Source organism: Austrofundulus limnaeus, unplaced genomic scaffold, assembly GCF_001266775.1.
Source record: "Austrofundulus limnaeus strain Quisiro unplaced genomic scaffold, Austrofundulus_limnaeus-1.0 Scaffold104, whole genome shotgun sequence".
Classification (NCBI taxonomy): Eukaryota; Metazoa; Chordata; class Actinopteri; order Cyprinodontiformes; family Rivulidae; genus Austrofundulus; species Austrofundulus limnaeus.
The window spans coordinates 100,480-118,691 of record NW_013952506.1 but is presented as its reverse complement, the minus strand read 5'-3'; the positions used below and the strand labels follow the sequence as shown (position 1 = coordinate 118,691).

The window sequence follows — 18,212 nt, the reverse complement described above, 5'->3', positions numbered from 1 at the left end:
CCAGTCGACATGGGAGTATTTTTAAATGTATATTTCAAGTGAACAGATCTCCTTCAGTTTATTGTTCCATAAACTATTTCAAGTTTAAAAGAAAATGGCATAAAATCCAGCACGTCTGAATCTACAGTCTATATAATATTCTCTATTTAAAAAAAAATGATTTGGCAATAAGCAGGTAGTTTGACATATTAAATTTATTCATAATTCATCAGAATGTAGTGACAAAGCGTCTTCTCTGTACCACAGGCACAAATCAAACATGCCGTCTCATCTCGGCATTAGAAAATGAGGCAAAAGGGTTAAAGTTTCCAGACACCATCAGCAGCACACTGTGCTTTAACTCAGTGCAGACATTAAAAATAAAAAATAAAATCCAACTCTTGCTTCAGGCTGACGTCACACAGACAAAACTAGACCGTACGCAGAGCAGAATGTGAAAGCAATGATTTCCTGTCTTTCTGTGAAATAATGTAAGACATTTCGAATGCAAACTCAATAAATGTTAATACTGAATGGATGCAAAAATATATAAATCTATGACTGCTTCAGCCAGATATTTAACAGAAAAATAAGTGAATAGATGATTATATAAAACAGAAGGCAACATTATATAAGTGAGAGCATCACTGTTTAAAGCAAAAAACAACCAGATTTTCTAATGTAAGCAATATTTTGATAAGAAAGTAACTTTTGTTTGTCTTAGCTTTTGAAAATACAGTATTCTGTCTGGGCAGGATACTGAATTTTCTTAAATAATTTATCAAATCCCTTACTGTCATTGTCCAAAACACCTAAAACAATAAGCGATTCTACTTATTTTACAAAATAAAGTGACTCAGAGAGGGGTAAAATAAATAAAAGTAAAGCAAATTATCTAACTTGCTGTGAAAACCTTAGTTAAATGGTAACTGTGTGCCTGTTAGCATATTACTTTAATATGATTCTTCTGACAGAAAAAACAATTAAAAAATGACTTTTTGCTCAAACTGTGTGGAAATTTAAATCTGTGATTGTGAAGAAGTTGGGTTTTAAAACCCAAGGTCATCGATGCAGAACATTCTTTCTGAAATAAACAAAAGTGCTGTTTTGTAATTCAATATATAGTTTTTACCTTTTTTAAAAGTAAAGTATGCTATAATACATGATTTACTGTTATGTTTAGTCTTTGAGTCTGGGATCTCTTTAAGATCACAGTATTTTTTTAAACCTGCTATATTTTAGCCCTGAGCTTATTTCCTGCTCTGACCTTCAATGAATTAAAATAATCTGCGTTTATATGAAAAAATAAAAATAATGCTACTTAATATAAAAATAACATTAAACTTAATAATTTATAGTAGAAAAAAACTGCTGAACAGTAAAGACCTGAAATCCTCCCAGCAGCAGCAGCAGCTCCTCCTCTGTGATTGGTCAGTCGCTCTGTGGAGGCGCTGCAGCTGGCGGTCAGCGCTCCTGTAAAGCTCTCTGACAGTGGTACAGAAGGCTGTCAGGCAGGTCGGGGACAGGAGAACGCAACCACGCCGCCAGCATGCCGGCGTGCATGCGACAGTGCAGGAGACACTGCTGATCCGGGCGGAGGCAGCAAGCTACAATCCCTTCTTCACCTGAAAGAAAAAGGGGTTTTATTCAGAGATGAAATACATCAGGTTTAGATTTACAAAGTGCTGATTGTATCACAGCGTAACACTGTTATACATTTATACATTTTATTTGTTTTACACAATGCTTCCATAATGTGGGGCTCTTTGTGACCAAAATGCTTAAAAATCTGTTAAATAAGCATTTTTATCTCTTTTCTCACAACTGAAGTGTTGAGTAATGCACACAAAGACTTAAACAATTTAAAATCAAACCCTTTTAATAACAAAGAATAAGAATGTTTTGTAGTTCCAAACCAAATATCATGTGGAAATAACTTCAACCTGGAGAGACTCACAAAGACAGACTGAAATTAGGAAGTAAATTTATTGACATGAATGTCAGAGTTTGGCGCTCAGACCTCGGCAGAGGATGCGAGCACTGTGAGATGATGTAAGCTCCGATGAGCTGCTTGAGATTAGTGGTAGGAGTATTTTATTCCCCCCCGCTGGGGCCTGACACTGGTGGTGGAGGTCAAAGGTGATAGAAGTCTTTGGAAGCCAGAAGATGAAGGTTGACGGAGTGATTTCAGAGGACGCTTTCATCCACTGACTGTCCGACACTGATTGTGATGCAGCGGCAGGAAGGAGCAGGTGAGGTCAATTAGCCTTCCAGAGTTGAATTTTCATCTCCAACTCCATTTGTCACAAAATATTTGAAAGTACTTTTGCTATTTTATTTATTATTTCGATTCGCTTACGGTCACCACATCTAAACTATCTGCTGAGCTAAGTGACGCCATGAGATGTGAGAGCTTCAGAAGGAAAGTTTAAGTAGAAGTCTTTTAAATAAAAATGTATTTTTAAAATAAATGACATGATGAACTAGAAATATGACAATCAAGCCTCAAATTGCTGAAATAAAAAAGTATTTAAATCAATTAACTAATTTAAATGAAAATAAAATCTGCAAATGGCGTTGCCAATTATAAAGCAGTGACAAACTCCCTCCTGTGACATTTGTTTTTATGTAACTGGTATCAAATTTAAAATGAAATCACGAGTTGAGGATTTAATGTTAAAATGTAATTGTGTCCCTTAAAATGTAGAAAATAATTACATTCTGATAAAACTTGAGCCAACTCTATAAATTTAGGTCCACCTACAAATATTACCACATATAAATAAAATCAAGTACTTTAACTTGTAACTTATCCCCGAGGACTTTTTTTTCTATTAGGAATCAAAACAAACTAAATATAATGCTGTTCCAAACTAAACATAATGCTGTTCCAAATCAAGAGGCCACACAGCTGACTTTGAGATGAAATCTTACCGATAATTTCCACAACATGAAGCTGCAGTTTTGTCTTCAGCAGGTTCAGGGTGGCAGTGAGAGGCTCCCGCTCGTCTTTCATCAGAGGCAGGTTCTGCTTCGTGTCATGAGAGAAGGCCAGCCACATGGTCCCGTACTCCTCTGTGGACACCGCCAACGGTCTGCAGGAAAAAATATGAATGAAGAATAAAAACACTCGTCATCACTGGGGAGGGTTTCAAACAGCAGTAAAATATCTCACCTGATGAAGCTTGTTAGAGGAAGTTTGTATAAAAACTGCGCTGTTTGAAGCGACCCAGCAGCCAGCTGGTAATAAACCATCCCAACCAGATCAAAACAAACTGAGGGCCTCTTCACAGTGAGGAAATACTGACACACTGTTACACTGTGGCTTTTTAATTCCTCTACTGGACTGTCACATACACAGGACACCTTAAACATAAGAACATGTCATATAATTGTTAATAATTGTTTAATAAAAGTTCAACTGAAACAAAGCAGCTGATCATTTGTAAAATATAATTTACCTCAATTTCCTCACAGCTGATTTGCATTTGAAGCTGGTGAGCAGCAGAGTCTGAGGAGTTTTTAATAAAAACAACTAACTCTACGCAGTCCTCTTTTTGCACATGGCACGCTGAGAGATCCAGGCTTTGATTGGTGCACAGCAGAGTGATTTCTGAGTGCGAAAGTCCAGAAAGTTCAGCTGGAAGGTAAGATGTGAGACACAAGTCTTTGGGTCTGTCTGGACCCTCGTGTGGAGAAAGACCAGCTGCTAAAACAGAGTCGTCTGTACTGAGAGGTGTTTTTATTTCCTTCACGTCTCCGTCAGGTAACTCTGCGTCACAGGCGCCGTTAGCCGTGAGGTCCAGAGAGTTTCGATGTGTCTGTTCGAGTGAAGAAACGAGTTCTGAGGAGACGTTAGAGTCCAGCAACAAGTCGGCTGCACCTCCGGGAGGCAGGTTGTTTATCTGCTCACCAGAGGTCGGGGGTTTGTCTTGAATTCTGGCTTTTCTTCTGAACCGCTGAGACGTTTGCTCAGATTTCCCCATCTGTTGAGGGGAAAAAAAACTTTAAGTTCGACTTTCTATTACTTTACATTTCATATGTTTGTTTGTATAAAACAAACAATTATTGCAAACAAGCCCCTGCAAATGATTACAAGATTACTTCCTTGTGTAAAGAAATTCACTGAAATCTTTTTTGTCAATAAAAGCATGTTTGTCTTCTTATGAGTGTATCTTTTTTTGTTTTACTGCTGAATCAACAAGACAGAAACTCAGACTACATAAAATAAAAATAAAAAGCTTAGAATTTTCATGCATTTTTTAAAATTACACTCCAAATGAATAAACTATAAAAAAATAAATATAAAAAAAAATAAATATGAATGCTAAAAATCAATGAAAAATATACATTACTTGAAGGGTTTTAAGGTTGCCTCTGTGTTTTAATACATGCACTCGTTTCTTCACATCTTAACAATGAAGTAGTGAAAGAATGACTTTTTAAAAACCATGTTGTATCAAAACAGACTCAAACCATGATATTTCCACCTGTATAGAGCAGAGCAGATGGAGGCTCAAATCATCTATTTTTAAATCGCTTCAGGATTGGGTTTTTCTTGTTTTTTTTTCTTGTCTTTTTTTAACCTTTCTTCTCATTTTTATAGCTTAAAGTTATTATTATAGATGAGTGGGGTCCAGTCCTGGTCCCGCAGGGTCTCCATCATGCCGGTTTTACTTGTTTCTTTGCTCCTACACACCTGGTTCTGACTGAATTACCTTTGCAGGTTCTGCAGAAGTCTGTTGATTCGTTTAAATCAGGTGTGTTGGAGCAGAGAAACCTCTCTAAAACCTGCAGGATTGTGGTCCTCCAGGACCAGGACACCTTCTGTTACAGAGATCAAGACTTTGACGGGACCATTTGTGGCTCTTTTAACTTGACCCAAACCCAGTGGTTCTGCTCATATGTGACCTGAATCAGATTATGTAAATTCAGATGCACTTGTTTTATACTTTGTGATCGACTGTATCGAACAGTAAAAGTTTCAACAAGTCTCAATTTAGTTTTCGTGTTTGTTACTAGAACTTACTTCCTTGTTTCTTATGTTACATATCCGGGGTGTGACCAGGGTTTCTATAAACATTGTAAGATTCGTGACCATTTTGTTTTCGGTCCCCGGAGACACAGACAGGCTCAGAGTGTCTTTAGACCTGGAAATAAACATTCTGGGAACATAACTGGTTTTCTGCACATGATCCTGGCTTCCAATCTAAACCATTGCTTAATATAAATGTTCAAAACCTGAAGAGCACCAGCATCAACTTGCTAATGTCTTCAGAAAACATTTTTGATTTGTACCAACATACATTTCTATGTTCAAACCACCTTGTTGATTAAAAACATCTGGACTCAATTTCAAACTGCCTGTTAAGAATAGATAGTAACATGTGATATGTAATGTCTCTTATTTTCCTTAAAAAAAGTATGTTTTTATGTTTGGCATGTTTAATTGGGTTCTGTGTCTCTACTCTCAAAGCTGTTCAACCATTTCAGACACTTTGTTTATGCCCTGCGGCTGAAGCTCCTTCACAATAAATGACTTCCAGCTGCCAGCAGAAAGTCTGCCAGTGTTTATTCTAGCTCATCTTCCTTTTACAAACAAGACTCATCAGATCTTATGAGCTCACCAGAGAAACAGAGCTTGGGGAGGCCAGGCCGACAAAAAGTGAGGACGCCAGCTGCTGTTTCTCTTGTTCACTTTCAGGTGTGGGTGTTGGAGTGGGAGTCTGGCTGTGGGGGCTGTCCTCGTCCCCCTGCTGACGAGGAGACCGGAGTGGACTGGGAGCCTCCACCTGAGCGGCTTCCTGTACAGGTTCTCTCTGCACCAGGTAGCCCTCTCGCCCCCACACCCTCGTCACACCGTCCAGCTTCAAGGTTGTGGAGCTGGAACACAAACAGCGACTCAGCGGTGTGAGGTCAAGACTTGATGCTTCCAGTTGTGTTCCTATTTTGCTACCTACCTGGCTTTGTGCGACAGCTCAGCGCTGTCACCTGACAGACTGGAGCTCATGGATAACAGAGTGGGAGACTGTCTGTCTGTGACGCTGCAGGACGACATGCTGATGGGCAGGGACAGGCCGTAGGGCTCCAAACTCAGGACTGACAACACAACACAATCAGAACAAAACACAAACAAGGCAGTGAAATCTCTTGCAAAAATTAAAAAAATAAATAAAAATTCATTCTACCTTTTGATCGGGACATCTCCTCCTGCCTTTGATGAGGAGGCTTGTACGGAGCAGCGCCTGCAGCCAACGCCTCCGACACAAATCCATCCAGGAACGACAGTGAGGAATCCACCTGGAGACCAACATTATTACAGCCACACCTAAACCTCTCAGTGAAACAGACTGCAAGACGCTTTAACTGTAAATGTCCAGTCTGAGTATCGCCTTGACTGTTTATGTTCTGTAATTGGCTAAAACCTGCAAACAACACTGAAACAACTCAGACCAGTGCTCTTCCCATCCCTGTTACTGCTCCTATTATTGTAATCATATGAGTCATGAAATATAAACCCAGATTAAAAGGATCCCTGATTAGTTGTAACATTAATCTTTATTTGATAAACATATATTTTAACTGTAAAATAAAGACTGTAAAAATACTGTAAGATGTTCAGTTTTTATCATTTTTAAACTAAAAGTTTAAAAATATATCACAAAGATGGTGCCATTTTATTTACACGCAAAGCATTCTGGGTAAATGATGACGTGGATAAGTCCTCGGTGCGAGGCTGCTAGCGAGCTATATCCACACTGAAGTTTAATCTTGGACAATATCTGAYGATCGACTCTTTTAAATGAAACCAGAGAGCGTTGACAGAGAGGAGAAGGTAGAAATGACTCAGCCTGTAACTGAAAATATRGATGGAGGACAACAGAGCTGCTTCATGGAAGAAGAACCTCAGCTTAGCCTGTTAGCTTTAGCGTTAACCCTGATGCTATCAACATATATATGTATTAGCTCAGCGCTACACATTCTCCTCTCGTCACTGAGGTCCTCCATCCACATGACAGAGAGGGGAACACAAAAATGACTCAGTCTGCAACTGAAAATAAGGATGGAGGACCTCAGTTTAGCTTGTTTGTTGTGCTAGCGCTGAGCTAATACATATGAGGCAATATAGCGTCGGCGCTAGCGCAAATAATATTTATACACTCAGATTTGCATGTGTGTTACCTCAACAGGCTCCTGGCTGCCACTTCGAGGGAACACCCTGCTCTGTAGTGCCGAGTCTTGGCTGAGGTGCTGCAGCTCCTGCGCTCGTTGTCTCAGCATGGTGTCCATGGAGCTGCCGTACGTTTCAGAAACCTCGTGAGCCACAGAGAAAGCTGCTCCCCCTGAGCAGAGCTTGGTCATGGCTATGAGGACCCAGCTCTTGGTTTCACTGGTGCTGCTCTTCATGTCCAACAGTTTTGCCAGCAGCCTCAGGACAGCGTCAGGCTCAACATCCTCGTTTAGATGAGCATACTCTCCAAGAACCTGAGCAAAACAAACCAAAACTTTAGCATTGAGAACAAGTACAGGGTAACTAATGCAACAGAATGCAATTATTTGCAAATATTATAAATAAATATATTTATAATGGAACATGGTAAATATACTAAAATTGTAAACTAAGACGTTAATTTATATTTTTGATGGCAGCAAATAAAACAGAATGTCAGAATAAGGGCAACAAATGGCTGTGAAAATAAGTGGTACTGATGAGAAACAGCTGAAGAAGCAAGAATTAGGTTTATTGGTAACAGGTAAGTAAGAGGAGTGGATATAAAAACGTTTCGCAGTTTGAAAAAAAAAGCATCCAATTTCAGAATAAGGTTCCTCAACAAAAATTTAAAACTTTGAATAATATTTAATTCAAAATGACATTTTTTTTCTAAAATTGTATTTCTTAGTTTAAACATTTGATGTTTCTTATGTTCTGTAAATAAAATGTGGGTTTATAATGTTTGATAATTATTACAGTCTGCATTTATTTACGTTACACAACATATACCCTACTCTTTACCCTAACAGCAAGTCTCATGTTTTTTAAAGATATTACGTGCTTTAAATCGTCTGTATAACATCCTCCTCTTTTTGCGTTACACACTGATTGATCCCAAGTATTCCTCCCGAGGCTGTGCAGAAAACCCTCACCCAGCAGATGACTTGAAGGAAGCGTTGGGGCAGTCTGCTGGGCTCTCCTTGCAGCAGAGAAACATAGGAATTCACAGCAAACAGTCTCAGTTTCTTGTCTTCCTCCACACTGTCAAATCCTTAAAAATACAGAAAAAACATAATTTAAGTCAGAGCCTGTGTGTCGTTACTTCAGTAGAGAATTAAAGCACAAGACTACTGAACAGCGCAAGATGAATTTATAGCCAACTCACCCTCCAATAACAGTTTGAGGAAACTGTTTGGGATGTCCGGCTGCATCACGTCTCCACCCACAGAAAACACTGTGTTCATGGTCTCAATGAACCATTCATTGTCTGGTGCATATGTATGAGATATATAGGAAATAAATAAAGAAAGCAAATGAAAAGTAATAAATATGTAGAGAACAATGCAGCACGATGCTGTCAAAAAGTATCAAATACACTCAGTGGGTTACAGAGGCCAGTTGGTCATTTTAACGATTTATAGGCCTGAAACTTCCAAACCATGATCAGAACTAAAGAATCATTTTGAATGAGAGGTAAAACAAAGTTGCTTTCTCATCAACTATTTTTGCAAAGTCGTGTTCTGGTCGACTGAAAATCCGGACCTACTCATTAACCTGAGGCACAAGCATCTCAAAGAAAACTAAATTAACCACAGTGGGACGAAAAAGACACAGAATCAAACCATTTTGATGCAAAATGGTCAAAACTGTTAGACATAAAACAACTAAAATAAAAGGAACATTACTCCAGAGAGTCATTAAGACAAGTTTTAAAAAAGACCTAATAAAGTAAGAAACAATAAAAAGGAGTGATGAAAAGATACATGACAGGATATGAAACAGGCAGAATTTATTGCTAGCAAAAAGGCTGCCAAGTCTATGTGCCCAGGGAGTTTTTATTTTGTAGTAAACGTTGTGTTTCGGGCTTTAACACTAAACGAACTTGAGCTTTAGCTGCAGCTTACTGAGATTTTAACCTCTTCAAGTCGCTGCATCACTCAGGCCTGAAAGCTTCTGCAGAGATCCACATAAGATCCACAAATACGAGGAGATTAAAAGGATTTATGTGAAAAACTACATAATTCCATGAATGCAGCGTTTCACTTTTGTAATTTATTTATTTATTTATTTTTTCAAAAAGCAGATGCCCACTTCAGTGTACATTAGACATCATCACATTGGTAAGGATATTTTTCTGCCAGTTCTGCCACCTTCCCCACCAGGTCAATGGTGGTGTGATTATCTTCACTGACTTGTAGAAAATCCAGCATCTTCTCCACGATGACGGTGACATTCTGGGCATTAGTGATACGAAAAAGCAACTCCAGCGTCTGCAGGGAAACAAAGAAACAAAACAAAAGCTTCATGATGCTGTAAATCAACTATTTAATGACAACCCAAGAGTACACCTGCATCCGACCCACCTCCCGCTTTATAATAAGATCAGGATGATCAAGACACTCGATGATGGTCATCTGATGCTGCAGGACTAGTTTTGGGTCCTGCTGGACCACGTAGGTGAGGGCCTTCAAGCCTACAGTAACAGAGTTAACATCTTATCTGAGAGAAATCATTCATCTTTAATTATACTTTTTTTTTATTCTTACCAAGATACTTTAGATTTATCCTCGGCGATAAAACAAAGCTGCCAATGCACTTTGCAGCTTTTTCCAAAAGGTCAGGTTTAGGATGAATCGTGTAAATACATTTCACACATTCGTATAAAATTGCTGGAAGTAAGATGAGAAAGATGAGAAAACGCCTCCAACTGCTTCCAACCAATAAGTCTGTTCAAAGCATTAAATATACCATAAGTGATGTTGTGGTTCATCTCTGCTCTTTGCAAAGACTCATCGAGGATTTCATACATGATCTCGCTCATGCTGTGAGGGAAAAAAACTATTAAAAAGAGATTGAGGACCGGGACGTTCAGTTAATCCAAAGATGGAGAAAGAAATCACCACCTCTGGTCGTTTTTCCCGAGTAAGGAGAGAATTCTGAGAAGGTGAATTTGAAGCCAGGGCGCAGGAACACAGTGGTAGTTAAAATCCATGGGCAGCTTCCCCATCACCACTTGCTTCAGGATGGTGACAAAACTCATTGTCAAGTCCTTGTAACCTTCTGGATTCTCCTGAAACAAAGATAAAACATAGTTAAAATAAGCACCACAAAGCTAAACTAATAATAAAGAAAACTAGATGTAAAAGAAAAGTTACCTGAATCAGCTGTAAGTAGATGTGCAGCGAAGCCGACATGACACCAGGGTCTTTGTCACACAGCGCTTTACGAAACTTGTTGTGAATGTGCTGAACTTGATTCGGTGCTATCAGGTAGAATTTGTACAGCGCCAGGACTGCTTTCCGTCGAATGATTTCTCTGCAGGTTTGTGACAACGAGCACGCATCAAATATATCATTCAAACTGTTTCTTTGTGTTTCACTTAATGGCAGGAAAAAGAACTGGTGTGAAAAGGCAAACAAGCACGTCATACTTGGAGTGACTGAGCTTCTCCTCCACCAGAGGGAGGATTGCTGGGATCATGTCTTTGGGGAACATCTGGCTGACAACTGTGAGAGCCATGCACACTTCGATCAGGTTTGTACTCTGAAGATCCTACGAAGGAGACAAACATCAGCACCACGTTGCCACGACCACATCATTATACTTATACCCCCAGCAGCCAATCATTTCCATTAGCTTCTACTGACAATAACATCACTAATTCATCTGAAAAATCTAACAGCTCAGCCCCTTTATGGGGACATTTTGGCTTTTAAAGAACTTGACTTACAGCTAATTAAAAAACACCTCCTTTCTTCTTTTCAGGCAACATTGAAAAACATGACAAGTAAAAGAAAAAAATCCTGCCAAATATTAAAACTAACCCACCTTTAATACTGTGTTTACCAGGAGAAGCAGCAGCTCGTGACTTTCGTTCAAAAACAAGGAAACAGCAAGATAACCTAAAGAGGAACAAAGTCACAACAAATTCAAACTTAACTCCCTTTGTTTTTCCCATAAATAACATAGACATATCATGCTTTTAAATCCTTTTTTCTCACATTTAAATCATTCAGTTGGGGTTTATATAAAGTGGAACTGCAATGCTTTGGTCTGAATTCTTCCTTATTGTAACTCCACAAGCCCCTTTCACCTCTTTTCTGAGGTGTGCCTCAGATCAACTCGTTTTGAGGCTGTCTCAAAAGAGAGATTTTAATATTCTGAAAGGAGGAAAAAAATGGAAATCACATACCGACCCTCTTCTCCAGGACATTGCCTTGCTGAGCCAGTTTAATAGCATGAATATAGCTGAAGGAAGCCTCGTAGCCCAACATTTCACAGTAGATGGTTCTCACCATGAGCTCCTTCATTTGCCTCTGAATCAGATTTGACAACATAGAGATGTGAACACATTAAACGACTAACATTTTTGTGAAAGACTGAATGAGAACATTGGGAGCACAGTACCATGGTGGTGTTCGGAGAGGACACTTGTTCTTTGATTGACGACAGCTCCCTCTGAATAAGTTTTTCCTCTTCCTGTAGTGAAACAAACACAGAAAAGGACAAATGAGACCAAAAAAAGTATAATAACCACTTCGTTTTTCCTTTTCTTCATTGATCAGAATAGGTTAAAGTCAGAGGTAAGAAATTTTGGTTATGTATACTTTACTAGAGTTATAGTTTCAGCCGAATTTTTAGAAGTACTCCTTACATTTTCACACAATTATGTATACTTTCTACTGTTTTATTTTTATATAATTTTGGCTCGTTTTCATTCCAGCTTGTTATTGTTAAAAACATAAACCTGTTCAGACATATGGCGCCTCCCTATAGAGTAAATTTAATTGTGGTTGGATGAGAAGTATATACCATTCTGACAACACTCCAGCAGAACATATCAGACGTATGTAGCCTAGAATAAAGATGACTGATACAGAAATGTGCAGCTAAAACTGGTAGTGCATCCTAAATTTTTCAACATTAACATTTTAATATAACATTATGGTCATTATAGCCTTTAGATGTGTTTTTGGGGAGGCCAGCTCCCAATAAATGTTATTTTGGAAATTCTAACCACTCACTTTTACTCAGTACTTTCACTTTCAATACTTGAGTACATGTGACTGAAATAAACAACAGCACCTGAACGCACCACAAGAAAACCAAGGCTCTTAAATGTCTCGGCATTGTTTTCCTAAAATTACACAACACGGAAATAACAAAGCTGTAACAAGAATCTGTCTGTGAATCGGTCTATCGTGAATTTAAAGTTCCTTCTAACAATATGACAAACATCTTTTCCTAAGTCAGCAAAAAGGCTTTTCGGCAAGCTAACACGAATGTTGCCATTTTCACGAAAACACTTAGCTTAGAGGACACACTTACATGTTTGGAGGTTAGCTCAGTGATTCCTCTTATAAGGTTTCCTAGTTTGGAGTTAGCGGACAGTTTTGCAGACCCAGGTTGAGAGTCTAAAGACAGGAGGCTTGGCAGAGCTGTCAGCGTCTTCTCCATAACATCGCTCATTTTGGAAACAATAAAAAAAATCAACTCTCGAGAGATTTGTCCCTCTAAAACATACAATTTTAGAAATTAGCTATCTATTAACAATAACAAGTTGCAACAAACTTTCCTGTTACACATTTAGAACGGCTGTATTAAGTTTAAAATGCAGCACAACCAATCGGCCATTGTTTTTGAATGGCATTGCGTTTCAATTATGTCACTTCCGCTTCAAATAAAAAAACTTTATTAAACCGGCCAGCAGGAACAGTGTCAGTGTCAACAACAAAATCAATCAAATAAAGACCAAGAGTGACAGAAACAGTGGTGATATTCAAAATTCGGTTTATTATGTTTGTAATATTCTGAATAACAGTCCCTTGTTTATCTGTACACTAAACTACAATAAAATAAAGTTAATTTGAAATTACAGCCTTCACACAGCTGCGCAGGTGGAAGTACATTCTCTTTATTCTTTTATTTAAACTGCAAAAAAAGTGGTCTCTTGTAATTGAATGAGTACAGTGTGTGTTGGTTTTCACAACTGATAAATAAGAAGTAATCCATATTTAAGACTACAGAGATAAAAAATAAAAGATCAACATAATAAACTTGTTTTCATTAATATTGGCAGGTGAGCTGCTGTAGGGAATAGAGAAGTTTTTTCATCTTGTTTTTCACATCTAATAATTGAAATAAAAAAATGCATTTTTATTTATTTATACCAGTTCTCCCTCTTGTCCACAGTGTGTCTCTAACTGGCTTGAGGCTGATAAATATTTATTTCTATGTGCCATTTTAGCCACAATCACTGTTATCTTCCCAGTGAAGCGACCCTCCATCTCTCCAAGTGTAATCCGCCATATCAGTTTTATTTGGTTTTCCTCTTCAGACTGTATTCATTATTTTTTTATCACTTGTGAAGAAAACAAATATTGTCCTTTATGTGGGCACAAACAATACATGATTTTATTGTGTCACTTCTACCCTAAACCAATGCAAGTCACTACCATTATTATTTTCTTCAATATACTTTTAAATATCATAAGCTATGATAAGTATTTCTGTGCTTTTTTTTTCTTTCTGTCATACTGTAATGCAAGCGTGCCATTTGGTTTATTTATGTTTTAAAATATTTAAATCTACCCTGACCTGACTGGAGTATATACAGTGCTATTGATATGTCCTATCTACAACCAAAACTGAGTTTCTATCTCTGTGATTGTACTCTAGCAAACAGAAACATCAGTGTGCCTTCAGTAGATACTGTATGTCCACTAAACTAATCCCTTGTGGTTTGAGGCTTAGGCCCAGATCTGGGGGGGAAAAAAAGAGAAGAAATAGCAATTATCGCCACAGATGTTATTGAAGCATGCACCGTTGTCAGATGTGTTGCAGAAAAATAATAATCTTATACCCGAAGAGTGTGGTCCCAAGATCCTGTGCAGAAGGCCGTCCCGTCAGGGGAGACACGCAGCGTGCTGACCCGGTTCTCATGTCCAAACAGAATAGACACCCGTGTTCCTTTCAGAACATCCCACACATTGATGGTGTAGTCGTTGTAGCCACCAAACAGTAGCCGGCCTAAGACAGAGGTAACACACACAAACACCTTTTTATTTTTGAAATTTCTAAAACAAAATTATTTGTAAAATAGAAAAAAAGCTACATTTTAATAAAGCTTAATGTTTATAATAATAATAAAATAAATTACCACTGAGTGAGAAATCAACACTGGAGACCCCAAATATGATGCTTTCTTTGGAATAAATAGCCACTTCTCTGTCTGCCCTTAAGTCATACAGGCGACACTGAAACAAAAATGAGTGATCAATAAAATAACATGAAAACAGTTCAGCACCTTTCTGTGAGGCGTGCAACACTTACTGTAGCATCATCTGATCCAGATGCAAAGGCATCTCCACTCGGATAGTATCTAATAACAAGAGTGGACTAATTATAAATAATAATAATAATAATAATAATAATAAATTGCTTTATTCAAGCCACTCTGACTGAATGATTACCATTGTAGAATAAAAACTAGAAGATGAGCTGGTAAAAACATAAATTTTACTATCAGCAGAAATGTTTTTTCCTACTTAATGATAAACAAATACATAAACTGTAACTTACCGCACACTATTTATATCAGATTCATGTGTTTCAAAGGACTGAATGCACTGTCCTGAACGCATGTCCCACACGTTAGCCTTCTTATCACAGCCCTGAGGAGTGGTAATAAATGATATATTCTTAAAAATGCCCTAAAAATGTACATAAGCTGCACAGAGAGCGTATCCTTACCCCTGAAACAAATGTGTTTCCAGTCTCGGACGGAGCCAGGTCCAGACAGAGCACATCTGCAGCGTGTCCATGGAAACTCTGCAACAGCTGCCCGCTCTCAACATCCCATAATGCACAGGTTCCATCCCCACTGGATGTCAAGATCTTCAACACAATTAGAGGACGAAAGGAAAAAGCTTTAAAAACTATATACGGTATAATTAAAAAAGGTCTGAAAACATATAAAATGTAGATAAAATTGTTTTTGTTGTGAGGAACAATTGTATGCGACCAGGACACCAAACTAGGAGAACCACACTGAATTTATTGTGGAAAAAAAAACAGAATGAATGCTGAGTGTTAAATAACTTCTTTGTAATTTGTTGAAAAATTAATAGTTGATCGAAGTAAGCAAAGCAGAGAACATGAGCAAACAATAGCTAAAATATAAAATCAGGAAGACGGACACAAAAATTTGAAAATTAGCAAAACTGTTGCTAAATGCTAAAGTTATTGCTAATAGCTGGGCAGCACAGTGTGTCGCCTCAGAGCAAGAAGGTTGCAGATTTATCTCCTAGCTAAAGTTAGTCAAATTACCAAGTGCGCTCGAGTGGATTTAGAACATTTTTTTTTAATATTTAGGAGATTTCAATGTTTTTCTATTGCAATTTTAGTTGTAAAGAAAGTTAAATATTTAAAAAAAGTTGTAGCATGCTATTCCCATTGAAGCACAAAGTTTAGATATATGAACAAATAAAATAACCCAAGCAGTTTAACAGAAAACATATAGAAAAAACTATTATTATTACCAAAGCCACAAAGCTTTTGTTGTCGAAACTTAAATCTCTTTACTCTGAGGACGTTAGGATTCATCGTTTACCTGCATGTCTGAGTTGGTGAAGCTGCAGGCAGACAGGTAGTTTGTGTGCATTGCCACTGATTTCTTCTTGGCAGCCAGGTTCTCGTTCTTATCCAGGGACAGAGGATACACGGAGCATTTGTTGTCCAGGCCACTGAGACGGAAAGCAAAGGCTCAGTTAAAAACAACAACAACAACAACAGATTTAAAAGATGTCATGAGTAGTAACACACTCACCCACAAGCGACGGCGCAGCCAGATGGAGCGTAGGCGCAGGCCATCACCCAGGTACAAGGCATCGTCACGGCGTGCTCCTAACCAACACCGAAACACAAAAACGGCACGAGTGTGAATGCAGCGGTGACAATTCACCAGGCTTCGTCAAAACTGGATAGACAAGATTAAGATGATGGATATAACAGGTGTTTGAAAGAGTCTTAAAGGAGACATAATATGCATTTAAATCCTACTTTTTCATATTTAAAATTATTTAGTTGGGGTCTATTTAAAGTGGAAGTGCAGTGGTCTGATTTCCTCCTTATTGTAACTCCACAAGCCCCTCTTTAACCCCTCTACAGAGGTGTGTCTCAGATCGGCTCGTTTTGATGCTGTCTCTTTAAATCCAAACAAGGAGCTACACACTCCAAGCAGCCAGAGGAGAATGAAGACGACCAAAGTGTAGTTGGTAAGTTCAGACCTTATTTGGCAGCTCGGTCACAAATTCTGTGACGTAATAGTTCAGAAACCGTCATATAAAATAGAGAAAACTGAACAGATTAAAAAATATGACCCAAACAGAGTATAAGGAAATCTATGCAGCACCGGGAGAAACTAAATTCAACTTTTCTGCACTCCTAGAGACTCCAAGTACACAACAAAATATATATCTAATAGCTAAAAAAGTGGATTTTGCATATGTCTCCTTTAAACCATAGGGTTTATATTGCTATCTAAAGCAGCACTTCAAAAATAACCAAACTGCCCATTTAAATCTGGTCTAACAGATTCCCATCTTTGACTTAAAATTTTCATGGTAAATGAAACTCATTGTAACCTTTCTACAGAACCCCGTTTCAAATTATTTGAACTGTCCCTTTAAGTATTTGTGTTAAATCTTCTGGGTTTTTTGTGTTTTTAAACCATCTTGCTGCTTTTGATGTCCTCTAAGCCTAAAAATATTATTACTTCATTTGGAAACAGATTAGACATTGTTTTGAAGCTTTTGTGTTTTAATCAACATATTGCATTGGACTGATTACCTTGTTGGTGGTGAAAGCATCCCACACAATCACCTTTCCATCCTGCATTAAACAAAAATCAATTAGAGACCATTAGTGTAATCAGGTAGCATGATGAAAGCTTTTAAACACAGATAATAATAACATCTGTGACCTGTGAGGAGCTGACGATCCTCCTCTTATCTTTACACCAGTCCATACACAGAACTTTGTTGCCATGGCCCTTCAGAGTCCTCCGGGTCTTCATGACAAACTGACCCAGAGCTTCCACCTTCTCTGCCACCTGGTGCACTGAACAGATTCACACACAGACACACACACAAAACACACTGTAAGCATTAGATTAATGCAAAACTCTTGATTTATTCATTTCTGATGGCAGTGTTAAAGCCACTGCCAGATCAAAAGTGATAATCTGCTTAAAAATATATCGAGTTTGCATTAAAAACAGCTTTCAGTGATTTTATTTCACATATCTTTCATGTTGCTGAGACACAGGACTGGATAAGAGCTCTGAGGATAAACTAGGATGGAAACAGCGCACATATGGTTCACATCCGGTCAATCAGATCAATAATCTCGTCTGAAACACCCCCATCCCCTAAACTCTGAGATACATTTGTTTATAAAGATACCAGGAGGATACAGTAAATAAACAACAAAGTGTTATTAGAGCCGCGGTGAAGGCAGGAGTGGACCGAGGCCTCTCTCCATTTTCAGGACTCACGCTCGACGTCGTGCAGCTTCGCTCTCTCCTCCTCCAGCTTCGTCTTCAGCGTCTCCGACTCGGTTTTCAGATGGGCCAGAGTCTCGTTCAGCTGTACCTCCTGAGTCGCCATTTCAGGGATTGGAGGGGATCTCATAAATGTTGTCTTTGTGCGGGGAGCGGCGGGCAGCGGAGAGGCTTTTTCCAGGCAGCGGAGCTAACAGCTGATGCTGCTGCTGTCATGACGTCACAGCAAGAAGATGCTCCTGCTGCGTCCATAGGAGGAGGAGGAGGAGGAGGAGGAGGAGGAAGAGCCTGTTTCCTGATGAGGCTGATCCTCATCACTCACAACCACACAAATAAATAATGCATTTTACACTGAAAAAAAAAAACAGCGTTTTTCTAAATAAAATGTTTATAATCAAGATTTTTAAAAACCAAGTGAATTAAAATGCCATTTAAGATCTATGAAACAAAGTTTAACGC

At 38.4% G+C, this 18,212-nt stretch overlaps 2 protein-coding genes across 2 annotated transcripts; both read right to left on the bottom strand.

The window, feature by feature from the left end:
- Positions 1-176: 176 nt before the first annotated feature.
- ap4e1 (adaptor related protein complex 4 subunit epsilon 1) lies at positions 177-12,818 on the bottom strand. Its single transcript, XM_014013574.1, has 21 exons — positions 12,521-12,818; positions 11,600-11,671; positions 11,385-11,508; positions 11,021-11,094; positions 10,623-10,744; positions 10,348-10,507; positions 10,096-10,262; positions 9,941-10,014; positions 9,739-9,861; positions 9,556-9,665; positions 9,323-9,462; positions 8,358-8,470; positions 8,125-8,243; positions 7,162-7,464; positions 6,168-6,279; positions 5,940-6,078; positions 5,607-5,862; positions 3,441-3,965; positions 3,155-3,345; positions 2,914-3,074; positions 177-1,604 (listed from the first exon to the last, which is right to left on the bottom strand). Exons 1-21 carry the CDS (start codon positions 12,659-12,661, stop codon positions 1,444-1,446), a joined length of 3,387 nt encoding a protein of 1,128 aa, XP_013869028.1. The 5' UTR covers positions 12,662-12,818; the 3' UTR covers positions 177-1,443.
- A 147-nt stretch (positions 12,819-12,965) lies between these two features.
- On the bottom strand, positions 12,966-17,950 carry gnb5a (guanine nucleotide binding protein (G protein), beta 5a). The gene is made up of 11 exons (XM_014013573.1): positions 17,748-17,950; positions 17,175-17,311; positions 17,042-17,083; positions 16,020-16,096; positions 15,804-15,936; positions 14,945-15,088; positions 14,774-14,865; positions 14,525-14,573; positions 14,352-14,448; positions 14,055-14,221; positions 12,966-13,953 (listed from the first exon to the last, which is right to left on the bottom strand). The coding sequence occupies exons 1-11, from the start codon at positions 17,881-17,883 to the stop codon at positions 13,942-13,944; spliced, it is 1,086 nt and encodes a 361-aa protein (XP_013869027.1). The 5' UTR covers positions 17,884-17,950; the 3' UTR covers positions 12,966-13,941.
- Between the last annotated feature and the right edge of the window lie 262 nt (positions 17,951-18,212).

What these genes read in the sequence shown, in the direction of transcription:
- gnb5a (XM_014013573.1), bottom strand. Translation starts at nt 17,883, where the DNA reads ATGAGATCCCCTCCAATCCCTGAAATGGCGACTCAGGAGGTACAGCTG. An exon ending in ATGCTTTCACCACCAACAAG is followed by an intron (nt 16,097 to 17,041) that starts GTAATCAGTCCA and finishes GGTGTTGGTTAG; the next exon opens with GAGCACGCCGTGACGATGCC. An exon ending in GGCTGCGCCGTCGCTTGTGG is followed by an intron (nt 15,937 to 16,019) that starts GTGAGTGTGTTA and finishes TTTCCGTCTCAG; the next exon opens with TGGCCTGGACAACAAATGCT.
- ap4e1 (XM_014013574.1), bottom strand. Translation starts at nt 12,661, where the DNA reads ATGAGCGATGTTATGGAGAAGACGCTGACAGCTCTGCCAAGCCTCCTG. An exon ending in GATAAATCTAAAGTATCTTG is followed by an intron (nt 9,666 to 9,738) that starts GTAAGAATAAAA and finishes CTGTTACTGTAG; the next exon opens with GCTTGAAGGCCCTCACCTAC. An exon ending in GAGCTGTCGCACAAAGCCAG is followed by an intron (nt 5,863 to 5,939) that starts GTAGGTAGCAAA and finishes TTTGTGTTCCAG; the next exon opens with CTCCACAACCTTGAAGCTGG.